The sequence below is a fragment of the Budorcas taxicolor genome, chromosome 20 (genome assembly GCF_023091745.1).
Source record: "Budorcas taxicolor isolate Tak-1 chromosome 20, Takin1.1, whole genome shotgun sequence".
In the NCBI taxonomy this organism is placed as follows: domain Eukaryota; kingdom Metazoa; phylum Chordata; class Mammalia; order Artiodactyla; family Bovidae; genus Budorcas; species Budorcas taxicolor.
Genome location: NC_068929.1, coordinates 61,656,495 through 61,673,167, shown reverse-complemented (window position 1 = coordinate 61,673,167; position 16,673 = coordinate 61,656,495). Strand labels below are relative to the sequence as shown.

At 51.2% G+C, this 16,673-nt stretch overlaps 1 protein-coding gene across 1 annotated transcript in view; it reads left to right on the top strand.

Annotated features, from left to right (window-relative positions):
• The first annotated feature begins 695 nt into the window (after window positions 1–695).
• OTULINL (OTU deubiquitinase with linear linkage specificity like) overlaps window positions 696–16,673 on the top strand; it is a 29,937-nt gene continuing 13,959 nt past the window's right edge. Inside the window, exon 1 of the mRNA XM_052659208.1 lies at window positions 696–809. Within this exon, the coding sequence (XP_052515168.1) occupies window positions 752–809 (58 nt within the window). The 5' untranslated portion in view covers window positions 696–751. The remainder of the gene's footprint in view (window positions 810–16,673) is intronic.

Here is a 16,673-nt window from a genome sequence, read left to right as displayed (position 1 = left end):
ACTCCAGGAGTTGGTGGTGGACAGGGAGGTCTGGCGTGCTGCAGTCCATGGGGTAGCAAAGAGTCGGACACGACTGAGCGACGACTGAGTTCTAAGTAAGCACATCGCCATTCCACTGAGTCAGGGGAAATAAAGATCAGAAAAAAAACAGCCCAATCTAGTGGGTCAGGCCCCGGGTCGACAGCTGGATTTCAGTCTCGCCCTCCCATAGCCGTGACCGATTAGCGGCTTAACCTTTGGGCCAGGGAAAAGAATCCTGCAACCTTGCCACTGAGGTAACCCTCTCTCCCACATCATCCCACTCAGCAGGCTTCTTTCCTTCCCACTCAATGGACCTCCGATATAAAGCTCCAGGGAGATAGAGGATCCCGCCAGGTGGCACTGCTAGGATAGTTCCTGAGACGAGGGTCTGCATCCCAGCAGTAGCTGCCCACATCCCAGCGGAGCACACAGCAGCTCTACGCCGCTCGGGTTGGGGAATCCAGAAAGGCGCGGAGGCCCCGCCCATCCAGCCAGCCCCGCCCAGATGACCCCGCCCCCGACGCGGCGCGGCCTCCCATTGGCATTCCGGCGCGTCCGTCGAACCCCTGGGGCGCTCGGGGGCGGGAGCACAGACCGCGTTCCCCGCCCCGCGGCTCCAGCGCCCACCAGCCAGCCGCCGGGGAGCGAGCCGCGGGCGCCGGCCGGCGGCCGCCGCGTCCGTCAGAGCCAGCGGGCGAGGCTCCGCGCCGGTCGGCAGCGCGCGGCCGGCATGGCGGCGCGGAAGAGCCCCGCGCAGGAGCGGGAGCGGCCTCGCGAGCACGCCTCAGGTGGGCCCCGGGCCGGCGGGGCGGGCAGCCAGGAACGCGCTCTCCTGGTCGGCGCAGCCTTTGGCGTCTGGAGGCCCGGGACCGGCGGTCCGAGGGTGGGGAGTCGCGGGGGGTGGGGAGGGGAACCGGTTGCAGGGTTGGGGCGGCCGTCGGGGGCGCGCATCTCTGTCAGGAGCAGGCAAGGCTGGTGCGGGTCTCGAGGCGGCGAGCGACCAGCTGAGGCGGCGCTGGCCGGTTCCCGGACAGAGAGAGCGCGGGCTCTATCTGGGGTGCGGTGTGACGGGGTTTGGCGGGGCCTCACCGGCGCCGACGAGCGGCGGCGTCCCCTCCGAGCTCTCTCTCTCTGGGTCTTAGTCGGAGGGAAGTGGACGAGTTTCGCGCTTTGCCGGCAGAGGATGTGGTCCACACCTTCGCGGCAGTCGAGACCCGATGAGCGAACGGAGAAAACTCCCGGGTTTTGAAACAAAAACAAACAAACGCAAAAAATGTCACCTGGGGCAGGTCGCCAGGGTCTCCGCCCTCGTCGGATGAGGGGAGAGGGGTGTCCCTCCCTCCTTTGAGCCCCAAGTTTGAGGAAGGGGAGCTGCGTCTCAGCTTGGAGCACGTTCCCGTTTGCGTGTTTCCCTGGGAGCCACCCCAGGGGTGAGAACCCACCCATCGGTGCATTTGGGGAGAGCGCGCGCCTATTGCAGCTTCGATGGGAAATTGTTAGGACAGTTTCTTAACTGGGGGTTCTCGGTCCGTGCAGGAGCTTTTACTTCACACAGCAGACTGTTGGGTGTGGTGGGGAAACAGCAGGGTTCTCAGTTAGGACAGGAGTTTCAGACATCGTTCCGCCCAGGACCGTGTGCCTAGACGTCTACCATTCCGGACTTCTGGATCCTGGTCCCTAAAAACGAAGGCACAGGGCTAAGCTGATCATCAAGCCCCTCTCAGTCAAGACTTCTGGTGATTGACGTGCCTCCCACTCCCAAAAGTTTGGAGAACGACCTCATTTTTCAACCTTTCTGCGCCTTGGATTGTTGTAGAATTAGCCAAATATTTCCTGTGGGTGTATTCATCTGAACTTTTTATTATGTGATTTTTCTTCCCTTCTCCGTGGCTTATTTTGGCAGAGAGAGCAAAGATGGAAGTGGAGGTAGGGGTACAACTGGAAAAAGCTAGCTGGAGACGCGGAAAGATGTCTTACTCTGGGCTTAATGGAGTTGCCAGGAATTTTCCCTGCCAACGCACCAAGTTCAGGGTGTGCCAGCGCTATGAGCGCACAGAGAATTCTTTCCTCAGCCCCAGCCCATGGAGACTGCAGTCCGTGTGTCAGTGGAAGAGTGTGATTCAAAGATCAGGTTATGGAAAACTTTCTCCAAAACATAACCTCCATGGACTTAAGAGCATACTTTCCCTTCTTTGCTGGTCATGTTTGGGGGTAAGGGGGTGGGGAAAGGGGGACGGACAAAGTTTTAAAACCAGTTGCCAAAGCTGGGGTGGAGACAGGTGTTTTTTTTTTTTTTTTCCCTTTGGTTTCGATTTTTTTTACCTGCCCTTAAGACTTTTGTTTGGTAAGAGACCGAGATTCACTTTTGAGATAATAGTGAATGTTAACAAGTATCATTTGCCGGTAATAAAACAGAAAACAGCAAAAGAAAACCCACTGAACAGACAGGATTGGAAGGAGTTTTTTGGTAGCCATTTTCAACTATGTCTTTTTAAGTATTTGGATACTAAGAATCGTGAACTAAACATGCCAGTATTATGAGAAATTCACTGTCAGCAGCAGAATATTAGACCAGGAAGAGGTACCATGGGTCATTTGCAGAAGATGGGAAGAAGCAGGGAAGCGCGACTAAGCTCACCAGTCCCAGCGTTCCCCTGGTGGGTCTGGTGTTTGAGGAAGGGCTGTGTGCCTGCCACTCCATGGGGCTCCTCTAGCTTCTGGCCACCATGCAAGGTATTTAACTTCCTGTTGGTTCGGGCACTGCTGGGGTTTCCTGCTGAGGCCCATTTCCATTTGTTTAGTACAAAGGATAGGGAATAAATGAGTTTTCAACGGTGTACTCAGGGGCCACAGGGCTCCCTGTGGTCCCTGGGAGTTGACCTGGGGGACACAAATGTCTGGTGTGGGAAGTGGTGGGGCCCAAAAGCCAAGTCCCCTCACTCCAGCTCCACATAAACAACCTGTGTTTCTTTTCTTGTTTTATATGTTGTTCTGGGTAATATTTTGTTTGGGAAAGAGTCCAGTGCTAAACAAAGAGTTTAGAGATAATGGTAATGGCTAATATGTTTGAGTGCTGTTTGTGTCTTTCTTATGTATAAAGAGCCTAGAACCATTGGCCCTAATAAGCCCTCAAAGGTTAGCTGCTATTCTTATAGTGATCATTATACTAGAAGATAGTTGTTATTTTTATTCCCAGATTATGAAACTGCGCCCCGCACAAACTTGTAGATGCCCCCACTTTCCCATTTAACTAACTTTCCTGTTCATTAAAATGTGTATTCCTCAATATCATGGATTCTGTTGTTCCAGAGCCATTCAGGGGTGACCTACTTTATGTTTGAAGCAGGTGTTTTCTGACCCGCCCTACGCAGCCTCTGGCCTGGTTCCTGGGGTCATCACAGGTACCACCCTGGGCAGGCAGGTGAGTTTTCCTGTAGAGCGTCTCTGTGTTTCACGCGAGAGGGCAAATCAGAAGAGCTGGCAGGTGGAGGCTGAGGGTGGTAGGGCACACCCAGCCGCTCCTCCTAGCGGACTGCAGAGGGGAGCTGAGAACCGACAGCTTGTCCCATTGCCTGTGCCTTCAAGGCCTTTGCTGTCAGGAGCGGAACCATGCACAGGGGATCCTGGGAGGGACCATGGTGGCAGGGCGCAGAGGAGTGATTGGCTCCCTTGCTCTGTGAGCTGCTTGTAACCTTGAAGAGAGAGGTTTCCTTTCCTTAAGAAAACAGTTTGAAGGCTGAGGAAGAAGAAAACAAACACTGCAATTGAAAACACATGCCCACACCAGAAGCCCACAACAGAATGCTTAAAATTTTGCAAGTAGTCCACAGCTGCTATTTATGTCGGCCTGTTTGTGTCCCACTTTTATTCTTCTACTCTTCCGTGTCTCTGTGTGTGTGTTAGTCACTCAGTCGTGTCCGACTCTCTGTGACCCCATGGACTGCAGCCCGCCAGGCTCCTCTGTCCATGGAATTCTCCAGACAAGAACACTGGAGTGGGTTGCCATTTCCTTCTCCAGTGGGAAATTTAGTAGTAGTAAGTTTAGTTGCTAAGTCGTGTCCGATTCTTGTGACCCCACAGATTGTAGCCTGTCAGGTTCTGCTGTCCATGGGATTCTCCAGGCAAGAACACTGGAGTGGGTTGCCATTTCCTTCTCCAGTGCATGAAAGTGAAAAGTGAAAGTGAAGTCGCTCAGTTGTGTCCGATTCTTAGTGACCCCATGAACTGCAGCCTACCAGACTCCTCCATCCATGGGATTTTTCAGGCAAGAGTACTGGAGTGGGGTGCCATTGCCTTCTCCGCTGTATCTGTGAGATGGACTAAATACCAAATAAAAGGTAAACTGTGGTACCATGTGTTTTAGCTAAGTAGAAACTCTTGATTGGCACAATTGCTGAATTTGAAAGTGACATTTTTTCCCTGGCTCCTGTGAGTGGGTGAGTGCAGTCTCCAGCCCCTAGGCTGTCCCTGCCACAGTAACAGCAGGTATGGTGCTGGACTCGGAGACACTGCTCATGGAGAGTGTTACATAATCTTTACAACCACCACCCTGTGACGCCCAGGATGGTCACGGAATTTCCTCAGAGTTTCCAGCTAGTAAGTGGTGGCCAGGATTCAAACTGGGCAACCTGGCCCCTCCCACAACAGATTCTTAACTATCTGCCTGCTTCTGTTTCCTGAAACAGTCAGACTGATAACTGGGAGCACTCTGGTTTCTGAGGCTTGTTGTTGTTGCTAAGTCACTTCCAACTGTTTGTGACCCCATGGGCTGCAGCATGGCAGGCTTCCCGGTCCTTCACTGTCTCCCAGAGTTTGCTCAAACTCATGTCCATTGAGTCGATGATCCCCTCCAACCATCTCATCCTCTGTCATCCTTTCTCCTCCTGCTCTCAATCTTTCCCAGCATCAGGGACTGTTCCAGTGAGTTGGCTCTTTGCATGAAGTGGCCAAAATATTGCAGCTTCAACTTCAGCATCAATGTTCATTGTCCTTCCAATGAACATTCAGGGCTGATTTCCTTTAGGATTAACTGGTTTGATCTCCTTGCTCTCCAAGGAAGTCTCAAGAGTCTTCTCCAGTACCATAGTTCGAAAGCATCAATTCTTTGGCACTCAGCCTTCTTTATGGTCCAAGTCTTAAATCCATACATAACTATTGGAAAAACCATTACTTCCAAGGTTACCTCGTCACAGTTAAGCTGTTCTAAAGTAAAGCTGAGTTATCATTTTCATACCATTGTTGTTTAAGGGAACTCACAGGTCTATGTACGGAAAAAGATGATGAAAACGTCACCATTATCGAGCTAAAACTTCTACACGTGTGTTTCTTTATACACAGCTTTGAAGTCTCTATGTACCTTTTAAAGGAGTTAATGGAGTTTTTGACCTTTCTCTCCTGTCCCCTTGAATCCTCTGGTAAATGTTCAGTTACTTAGGATGATCTGTTCTCAAAACAGAGGCTGTATATACATTTATTGATTTGTAATCAGTTTAATGGAAAAACATTTAAATGTCACTTTACCTTAAGTCAACAGGGAAAAATTTTTGCGTATGTACTCATTTTTCCAGTGACCTTTTATACGAGTCACACTCTATTTTTCTACTTTTTCATTTAATCGAGCCAGAATAGACAGGTGGCGTCATGTTTAAAATAAGAGGATAATAAAACGCTTATGTTCATTTCTAGAAGACTGAGGACCATTGTCTGTTAGTACTGTTGCTGGGATTCCCAGGTAATAAACAACAATCCCAGAAATAGCACATAAAACGCTACGCTCAATAAATTTCTGAATTAAGAATTTAATAGTAAGTCTTATTGTTGATTTAACCAGGTGACTCTGACTTTAAGTGTTTGTGGAATTGTTGATGCCTAGTCATTTAAAACACCTTATTAGCGCTTTCTCTGCTTATCCTGTAACTGATTTTTTTTTTTAACCTGGGTCATGTTTTTAAGTGTTTATTGAATTTGTTACAATATTGCTTCCATTTTACCTTTCAGTTTTTTGGTGGTGAGGCATTTGGGATCCTAGCTCCCTGACCAGGAATCCAACCTGTAGCCCCTGTGTTGGAAGGTGAAGTCTTAGCCGCTGGCCACCAGGGAAGTCCCCGTGTTACTAATTTTTTATTGAATCTTAGTGAGGGTTAATCTTCCTGCGGGCTTCCCAGGTGGCACTAGTGGTAAAGAATCCACCTGCCAATCCGCCCCCGGGAAAAGGGCATGGCAACTCATTCTAGTATTCTTGCCTGGAGAATCCCACAGACAGAGGAGCCTGGTGGGCTACAGTCCATGGGGTTGCAAAAAGTCGAACACAACTGAAGTGACTTAGCAGCTCACACAGTCTTCCAGCAGATGGAGAAATAACATAATTGGAAGTCAGTTTCTCAGGAGAGTCCTCTCCCAATTCAGAGAGAAGCAGAATCCCAGCCCCTCTTCCAAGCACCAGTAGCCGCCCGGATACCTAGGTTTGGCCTCCTGGGTGGGGTTTCAGTGCCTGCAGCCCCCAGAGCCTTCAGGAGCCCTTCCCAGCCTGGCCTGGCCCCAGCCTGCAGGGCTCCGGCACCCCAGGTGGACTCTGTGCCTTGGGCCCCACCTCAAAGGTCAAGGTGGATGTCAGATGTCAAGCCCAGGCAGCTGGAAGGGACCCAACACACTGGGGTTCTGTCTCTGGCCCATCAGACAGGCTGTCCTGGAGGCGCTGCCCTGATTGCAGGGGGTGGGGTAGGGGTGGGGGGCAGGAGCCCCACCCATTTTTGTAAATCTTGTTAACTGTGAATCAAAGACAGCTGTCTCTTTCTCTTGAAAGGAAGTGAGCCAGGCGCCTTGCGTCCTGCCTTCTCGCATGCCCCTTACAGTGGACCTGCGCTCCTTTCCCACCACGCCTCGTGGGCACAGGCCTCGTCCCCAGGGGCTCAGGGGGTGAGGTGGGCGGGGACACAGGCTGTCAACCACCTGTAAACCTGCCTCTAAGCTAGGCCAGAGAGGGTTCCCCAGAACGTTTGATCTTTCAGATTGAGAGAAGTGAACTGAACTTCTTCCCGGTCTTAGAGTAACACCAGGCACACCGTGGATATATTTCCTGACCTGTGATTGGTTGTTGAGTTGCCAAGTTGTGTCCAACCGACTCTTGCGACCACATGGACTTGTAGCCTGCCAGGCTCCTCTGTCCGTGGGATTCTCTAGGCAAGAATACTGGAGTGGGTTGCCATTTCCTTCTCCAGGGGCTCTTTCTCACCCAGGAATCAAACCCAGGTCTCCTGCCTTGAGGCAGATTCTTTACCATTTGAGCTATGAGGGAATCCCATAGAAAGGCCTCAACTATTTTTTTCTCTGGTAAGTTATTTTTTGTTTTAATTTGGCTGCGCTGGGTCTTAGTTGTGGCCCCTGGAATCTTCAGTCTTCGCTGTGGCATGCAGGATCTTTAGTTACGGCGTGCGAGGTCTTTCAGGGGCAGCATTTGGACCCTTCCTTGCAGCGCGTGAGGTCTAGTTTCCTGACCAGTGCTCAAACCCGGACCCCCTGCCTCGGGAGCGTGGAGGCTCAGCCACTGGACTGCCAGGGCGGAGGTCCCAGGAGGGCCTCAGCTTTGCTGTGAGAGCTCTGAACGGCCAGGAAACCTGGGTGCTCTGTGTCCTCCAGATTGGCTGCCAGGACAGGTGAGAGGACGGAGGAAGTGGGAGAGATGGCCAGGCAGTGTGCTGAGGATCCTCAGTCAGCATTCAGGTGTGAAGAGCTGCTGGCGCTGATGCCATCGGGCTGGATCAGCTACGTCTCATTCTACTTGCTGCTTGACCGGTGAACTGGGAGTTAGGTTCATAGCTAAGGCTGCCCGGAATCTTGAAATGCAGATGTAGCCAACAGAATTATTCATATCCATGTGGCGTCCCTCAGTTTTTGCACCTGAAGCCCTGAGAGACTCGGCTCTATTGATTCCTTCCTCTGAAATCTGAAGTGGAGAGAAAAATCACTCAACCTGAGAGCAAGTTTATTAGATGGGTTCATCCCTCTGTTTTGTTCCCTAAACATTGGTTAAACCCCATTTGGGGTTCTCAGCTGACTGTCAGGACAAGGACTAGTACAGACACCACTTATACACCTACCTAGTACTGCCCTAGGAGAAGGCAATGGCGGCCCACTCCAGTACTCTTGCCTGGAAAATCAAATGGGTGGAGGAGCCTGGTAGGCTGCAGTCCATGGGGTCGCTGAGGGTAGGAAACCACTGAGCGACTTCACTTTCACTTTTCACTTTCATACATTGGAGAAGGAAATGGCAACCCACTCCAGTGTTCTTGCCTGGAGAATCCCAGGGATGGGGGAGCCTGGTGGGCTGTCATCTATGGGGTCGCACAGAGTTGGACATGACTGATGTGACTTAGCAGCAGCAGCAGCAGCACTGCCCTGTTTCTCGTGCTTTGGTATTCCAGCGTCGTCTCCCATGTGGGCCTCACTGATGCATTCACAGTTTGGACCTATCACGTGTGCAACTGCAGACCCCTCACGCCTGCCCCAGGCTCCTCAAGCTTCCTCTTTTGTTTCTTGCTGCCTTTGAGAAACGGGTCGCCTCCACAGAGGCCTTTGTGGGAAAGGCTGTGCTCTCAGGTCAACGTGTGATAGACCTGCAGACCTGGGCACTGGCGTCTTGGGGCGGAGTCTATGCTGGCATCTGTCGAGGGCTCTTGTGTCTTCTGTCCACGCTCAGGGCATCTTGCCTGTGGTGCCAAGTTTTGAGTAATGTTTTGAGTCTGATTTGTTTTTTTTTTTTTAATAGTGAAAACTTAATATTTGAAATTAGCCAGCTGGACTCAGTTTAGATGATCCAATCTTGTTGGCAATATCCAAAGCATCACAGGCAGGAGCCAGTCAAGCACAGGCCACCTTCTGTCTATCAGGCCTGGTCCGGGTGTTGACCTTAGCCACGTCAGTGTCACAGCCTGTTGAACTGGGTGCTTGTTGGCCCTGATGTCCACAGCGAACACGTGGGTGGTTGTCTTCTCCTTTCTTCACGACTGACTCGGTGGTGAAGAGGGAATCTGATGATGGCCTAGTAGTCAAGTTTGTTTTTCCTAGGGGCGCTCTCTCAAGGATATTTGGGCTGCCTCCTGAGCTGCAGTGTTCTGGGCCACCGGAAGGTGGGTGACGTCTGGGTCTTCTTTATCTTGTGGCTGTGGACGCCTCTCAGCACGCTTTCTTGGCCTCCAAGCCTTTGCTTTGGCTTCAGCTTTGGGAGAGGCAGGGACTGCCTTCTTCGCTCTCTGCGCCACCTTTCATGAATCAGAAAAATCTCAAGTCTAGTTTAACTTCAGTTGTTTCACAGTTTCTTAAAATCCTGTGCCTTGTACCACCATGTGACAATTCCACCTGCGTAACTCTGAAACGTGTTAACATGAAGAGACCTTTGGAGGATGATGGGGAATGGTGGTAACTGGCCTGGCCTCCTTGCATCTGGAGGGGAGGGCGCTGAGTTCCAGGTTGCTCAGCCATCTAGGACCAGACCCAGAGTCAAGTTCCTGACTCCCTGGGGCCTACCTATTCCTCTGCCTTGATGCCATCCCACTGGGTGACAGCTTCACAGCCTCACTTCCTGCTTTATATTGACATGAGTGTAATTAAGGGAAGGGAAAACAGACTGGTGGCCTACCCTTTCTGGCATGCATGTTACACGCCAGAAGGGACAGGGAAGATAAAGACAGTTAGGATCAGGGTGGTGGGATAACAGAGCAACCCGGAAGAAGTGAATCAAGTTTATTTCTCTCATGGCAGAGTTTAGAGGTGGCTCCCCTGAGCTAGAAGGGGCTCCATGGTGTCAGAGACTGAGGCTCCTTCCACTTCGTTTCCATCCTGCATGGCTTTTACACTTACAGCTCCTTCTTGACCCAACATGGCTGCTGAATGTCATTCATCACACCTACATTCCAGCTGGTAGGGAGGAAGAAGGGCTGGGAGTATATACCCCTCTTTACAGGGCTAGACCCACACATAGGGAGGGTGGAATGTAGTCTTTATTCTGAGGAGCTGCGTATCCAGCCAAAGTCAAGATTCTGTTTCTGTGGAAGAAGAGCGAACAGTCCTGGGGTCGGCTGGCAGTCTGTCCTGGAGACACATGGACTGGATCTGACTGCACTGATTCATTTTATTTATTCGATAAATATTTATGAACTGTCTACTGTGTTTCTAGGGCCCAAGAAAGCAGAGTGAAAACAGAAACAATCCCAGTCCTTAAGACATGTACCTACACGGGGAGACAGACCCTAATCAAACACAAACACAGTTGTGTAAACTGTGATGAGTACCATGAAGGAAGAGGACGCCACGTGCTGTGAGAGAGCAGAGCCGGGGCTGGGATGGGGTCGGAGAAGCTTGACCCTGGGAAGTGACCTCTGAGCCGAGAGCTGGAGAGGGAGTAGAGTGAGGAGCATCCCAGACAGAGACGAGTGCGTCCCAATGACGGGCGCGGAGGCAGGGCTGAGCGCTGATGGAGACGCTGAGGGCAGCCAGTCATCTTGGAGCAAAGAGGTCTGAAGAGGTGAGAGAGCAGGGAGGAGTCAGGGTCAGGCCCGGGGGTAGGGAGAGCACCCACCCCGGCTTACCTGGGACAGTGGGTGTCCTTGGATGAGGAACTCTCAGTGCTGAAACTCGGAGGTCCCAGGCAAGTCAGAAAGAGTGGGTCACCCTCCCTGGAGGTCATTAATATACAGTTAGTCATTAATATACATTAATATACAGTTGGGCTCCTTTATTCTTAATTACCGCAAAACTCCTTTTTCGGTCAGCCTAGCTCCCAGCCTTGGGAAAACAGCCACTGACTGGTGAAAGTAGCCCCTCGCCTTGGCCAAAGGGAAAGAGGTACAAAGCACAGGGGGCTCTTAAACTTGTTGGATGACATGACCAGGGAGACTTTTTTATCTGTGCAGTTTCCCCTAAGGGTAATTTTGGAGATTAACTGGCAGGTGATGATATATTTGAGCTAACAGAAATAGGCAAGGATGGAGGAAGCCCCGACTCCAGAGCAGTGTTTCTCAGCACCAGCAATGCATTGGAACCATCTGGGAATTTTTTTTAAAAAAGGCGCCAGGACCCCAGCCAGTAAATGAGATTCTCCACAGGTAGGGCCAGGGCCAGGGTGATTCCCTGCTCCGTGGTAGCACCTCTGAGGCTTTGGTGAACACGTGACTTGCGGGGACTATTGTAGGTCACAGATTCTGCCTCCATGGGGCCCAACCATTGTATTTATGAATGCCCAGGTGATAAGGATGTTGCTGGTCAATAGACTTTGTGTTGTTGTTCGTTCGCAAAGTCGTGTCCAACTCTGCAGACCCCATGGACTGCAGCACGCCAGTTTCCCCTGTCCTTCACCAACTCCTGGAGCTTGCTCAAACTCATGCCCATTGAATCAGTGATCCCATCCAACCATCTCATCCTCTGCCATCCCCTTCTCCTCCTGCCTTCTCTCTTTCCCAGCATCAGGGTCTTTTCCAATGAGTTGGCTCTTCGCATCATGTGACCAAAGTATTGGAGCTACAGCATCAGTCCTTCCAATGAATATTCAGGGTTGATTTCCTTTAGGGTTGATTGGTTTGATCTTCTTGCGCTCCAGGGGACTCTCAAGAGTCTTCTCCAACACCACAGTTCAAAAGCATCAATTCTTTGGCACTCAGCCTTCTTAATGGTCCCACTCTCGCATCCATACATGACTGCTGGAAAAACCATGGATTTGACTACATGGACCTTTGTCGGCAAAGACTTTGAGTACGATGTTTTGTAATGTTTGATGGGTTTGTTTGGGAGCCTCTGCTTTCTTTTTAGGAGAGCAGATCTGAGAGACCATGTTAGGGTAGAAGGTCCTTGAGAGACTAGAGAGGGAGGACAGGGAGGCTCCCGTCACCTGTGGGCCCAGCCCGACTTCTCAGTTGGTTCCAGCGGTGCTTGGGGTCATGTGGTGAGGCCGGTTCCTGGTTCCAGGAGAACCAGCTCTCGGAGGCTTCTGGCTGGGGTGGTGCAGTAAGCGATGCTTCATTGCCTTCTCACTTGTTTAGAGGCCTCTCTAGCTGACCCCACTGGCTGCCAGGGTGTGGGTCTTTCCAACAACTAAGAAAAGCCTGAAAGATTTTTTAAAAATGACACATCCATTGTGAAAAAACAACAACAACAACAACAATCAACAAAAACACACACCACCGACCTCAGACTGGAAAATGGTGTTGGAGAAGGGAAGCCAATTAGAAGGATTAGTACTCATTAGTGACAGAGGCCAGATGATTCTGAGGAATGGAAAAATCACTGCAGGGCCAAAGTGGCTCATCTCAGAGTGTCCTTTTATTTCTCCCTGGGTCATGTGTTCATGCATGGTCTGTGTTGGGATGTGGAAGACAAGCTTGATCTTTAAAGGTCTGAGAGTTAAGAAGGGGACAGAGCGCCACAGAAGCCGTGGCGGGTGGGAGCAGTGAGCCGAGGCCAGCGATGTGAAGTTTCGCGGGGATGTGTGCCGGCTCCTGGGGCTCGGAGAGCTTGCCCTGTGATATGGATAAGCCCTTGCTTCCCTCCCCAGGTTCTGAACTTACCAATAGGTAGACACTGGAGTCAGGGATTTTTTTTTTTTTTTAATGTCAGCTGGGTAGTAAAATCCTATGTCTTAGGTGGTGTGGCCAGGTGGCTTAGCGGGCAGTGCCTGAGGTGTGCTCACCCCGCAGAGGTCAGGCCTCTCTCCCAGAGAGTCGGCCTCCCCCCAGGCCCCTCTCTGCAGGCAGGCAGTAGTGGGTTGAGCTGAGTGGAGAGTCTGAACCTCTGCTGTCAGATAGTCTCCCGCCTTCAAGAAAGATCCCCTGGAGAAGGAAATGGCAACCCACTCCAGTATTCTTGCCTGGAAAATTCCATAGACGGAGGAGACTGGTAGGCTACAGTCCATGTCGAAAACGACTAAATGATTTCACTTTCAAAAAAGAGCAAGGGGAGAGGGGCGGAGGCCAGTACCAGATCTCCAGGAAAGTTCTTCCACCTGGAGGTTTGGGGACACGGGGGACGAGAGCGCCTGCCCACCCCTCCCCCTTCAGCAGACGGGGAGCAGCAGGTCTCAAGGGCTTCAGGTCGATGGCGGGCTGACTACTAACACAGCCACAGGCTGCATTAATGCGAATGGATCAGTGAGACCGAGTCTGGTCAACCACAGCTCATGGGCCACTCAATTTTTCTGTGGCTTGCAACCTATAAAAGGTCTTTACATTTTTTTTAATAGTTAGGGGGGAAAAAAAATCAAAAGAGGAATCCCTTTTCCTGACATGTGAAACTTACTTGAAATTCAGATTTCAGCATCCCTAGGAAAGTTTTCTTGGGACACCGCCCTGCTGTGTATTGTCCGACGGCTGCTTCCACTCCTCCAGGGGGCCGATGTGAGCAGGTGGGATGGAGGCCAGATGGCCAGCAGTGCCTGGAATCTTCCCTCTCCGGCCCTGCACGGAAATCTTGCTGACTCCGCTGGAGAGTGAAGCAGTGGTCATGTGGTTGATGGCTCCCCTGCTTGCGTCACACCCAGGACAGTGTGTTCCAGCCCACGGTCACACTTTAAGTTGGGGTGGATCCCCAAAAGGGTCACAGGGATGGTGAAGAGGCCTCCCTCCCACCCCGCCACCCCGCACCAAACCATGTCAAGTGAGGCCTGGTAGGGAGAACCGGGGTGTCTGAGCCAGAAGAGGAAAAGGCACTGTGGGAATGCCAGCTGCCTTCAGAGTTCGTGCTCGTTAACTGTTTTGAATTCTTGGAAGAGAAGTACTCAGGGAAGGCAGTTGTGTAGTTAATTCAAGGGGCACTGACCTTGAGTCGGAGCATGTGGGTTCAAGTTCAGGCTTTTGCTTGCTTTCTCCGGGCTTCAAAGATGAAGTGCGTGTACACCAGTAGCCAGGTCCACAGTGAATTAAGGCTCAGCTTTCACCCCAGAGGGGCTTTCTGGCCCGTAGGGCACACAGTCATGAATACACTGAACCGGAACCCACCTGCAATGTGGACAGCGTTGGCGGGGGGTGGGGTCGGGGGGTACCGGGGGAGGGATTCATCCTGCCAAGGGGCTGGTGTGACTTGGACCTCAGAGAACAAGTAGAATTCCAGCCCAGAGCATCCTGTGTCCCTGTGAAATGGTCACTAATCTGAGAAGCTGTCGTGAGGAAGGGGGCTTGGACATGTTCCTCGTGACCCCAAGCAGTGACAACGCAGGTGGTGGTGACAGGTCTGGTCACGCCAGCCTCTTGCTTCCAATCCGGCGCGGGGGGGTGGGGGGGTGCTTTCCTTGCTCTTCAGCATCAGCGTCTCCCAAGGGGATGCAGCCTTGCTGGTCTCCCCTCAATTTCCCATCCAGGCTCTGGGTCCCAGCCCCGCCTCACGTCCTCAGGGGAGCCTCCCCCAGCTCGGGTCCAGGTCAGGTCCCTGTGTTACCGCCACCAGTGTCCTCTGCACAGCCTTGGTTGTGCTGCAGACACACGAGGACGGTCTATCCAGGTGTGAATGGATGGAGGAACATCCAGTCTTTCCAGTTCACCGTGGTGGCATTGGTACCCGGCCTACAGAGCAGCGTCATCTGTAGTCGTAGAATAGTGATACATCTGATCGTTGGAGAAACACCCCAGAAAAGGAAATGGGCTCCCATCAGCGGGGGGTGAGTTTCCACCCCAGAGGCGTGGAGACGCTGATGGTGACCACTTGGAGGGGCTCAGCCGACAGCTTGCACAGATTCACGGCCTGTGTGTTGTGAGCACACTCGGGGCTTCCTGTGTCTCATTACCAACCTCCCGCATCACTGTTGGTCTCCACTGTTGGGGAGACTCTTGGGGCTGACTCATCTGAGGTTCTGCAGCTAGAAAATGACAGAATAAAGACTGGGTCCTAGGCTTATTCTGCCAGCCTGCTGTCTCCACCAGGGCCGGGCCAGGGCCTGCCTGGTGGGGTGCCGAGATTGGAGTTCTGGGATCCCTGGAGCCTAGCCCACCTACTGTTTCTGTGTTTTTGTAGTTGGGTGGGTTTTAAGCCCCCTCCAGAAGGTTAGAAAATTTGAATGATAGGTGGCATTGAACACACCTAATGATGTGCCCAGTACATGAAGATACGGAGCTATGATGTTATTAAAAACGTGGTATATTGTCACCCTGCTTATTTAACTTATATGCAGAGTACATCATGAGAAACGCTGGGCTGGAAGAAGCACAAGCTGGAATCAAGATTGCTGGGAGAAATATCAATAACCTCAGATATGCAGATGACACCACCCTTATGGCAGAAAATGAAGAGGAACTAAAAAGCCCCTTGATGAAAGTGAAAGAGAGTGAAAAAGTTGACTTAAAGCTCAACATTCAGAAACTAATATCATGGCATCTGGTCCCATCACTTCATGAAAAATAGATGGGGAAACAGTGGAAACAGTGTCAGACTTTATTTTTGGGGGCTCTGAAATCACTGCAGATGGTGATTGCCATGAAATTAAAAGACACTTATTTCTTGGAAGGAAAGTTATGACCAACCTAGATAGCATATTCAAAGGCAGAGACATTACTTTGCCAACAAAGGTCTGTCTAGTCAAGGCTATGGATTTTCCAGTGGTCATGTATGGATGTGAGAGTTGGACTGTGAAGAAGGCTGAGCGCCGAAGAATTGATGCTTTTGAACTGTGGTGTTGGAGAAGACTCTTGAGAGTCCCTTGAACTGGAAGGAGATCCAACCAGTCCATCCTAAAGGAGATCAGTCCTGGGTGTTCGTTGGACGGACTGATGCTGAAGGTGAAACTCCAATACTTTGGCCACCTCATGTGAAGAGTTGACTCATTGGAAAAGACCTTGATGCTGGGAGGGATTGGGGGCAAGAGGAGAAGGTGATGGCAGAGGATGAGATGGCTGGATGGCATCACCAACGCAATGGACATGAGTTTGGGTAAACTCCAGGAGTTGGTGATGGACAGGGATGCCTGGCATGCTGCGATTCATGGGGTTGCAAAGAGTCAGACACGACTGAGCAACTGAACTCAACAGTCCTCTTGGTGTTGGCAAGGAGCGTTTCCTGCTGCATTTGTTGAACTCTGGGTTGGCAGGAAGGAGCCTGGGGTAGACGTGCCCAGTCCTGTGGGATGTGGACTGTGTACCTAGCTTGAAGTCAGTTGTCTCACAGGGCTATGGTCCTGTGACTCACTGGTCACGACTTTCAAGATAAAAAGCTTGCACGTTGGCGGTTCTCTTCCTCAGTGATACTGATCTTGTCGTCGTTGGTTATAGAACTTTACTAAGTGAAAGACTGTTGTTTCTTAAGCAGGACTAATGCCTGAAATCCAAAAGTGTAGAAAGTCTTTGGAGCTCACCATTTCCAAGATTTGTGAAGAGGATATTTGTTCCCTCTTCCCCATAACTGACACAGAAACAACCAAATTACCTGTGGTTTTGCTTGAGCCTGAGGCTGTGCTGGTTGTTACAAACCCAGGCTGTCACCCTGCTGTGCTGACATTCTGAACATCTCCAGCAGTCTTATAGGGCTCCAGACTATTCAGAAACCTTGATGACCTAACAAGATTTGTTCTGTGTGTTTATCATTCTGTTTCCACATTGCTTCATTTATTCCTTTGGACAAACAAACCACATTTTGCTTTATGTCTCAGAACGCAGCTCTGAGAGAGTCGACCCACCGGGGCAGAC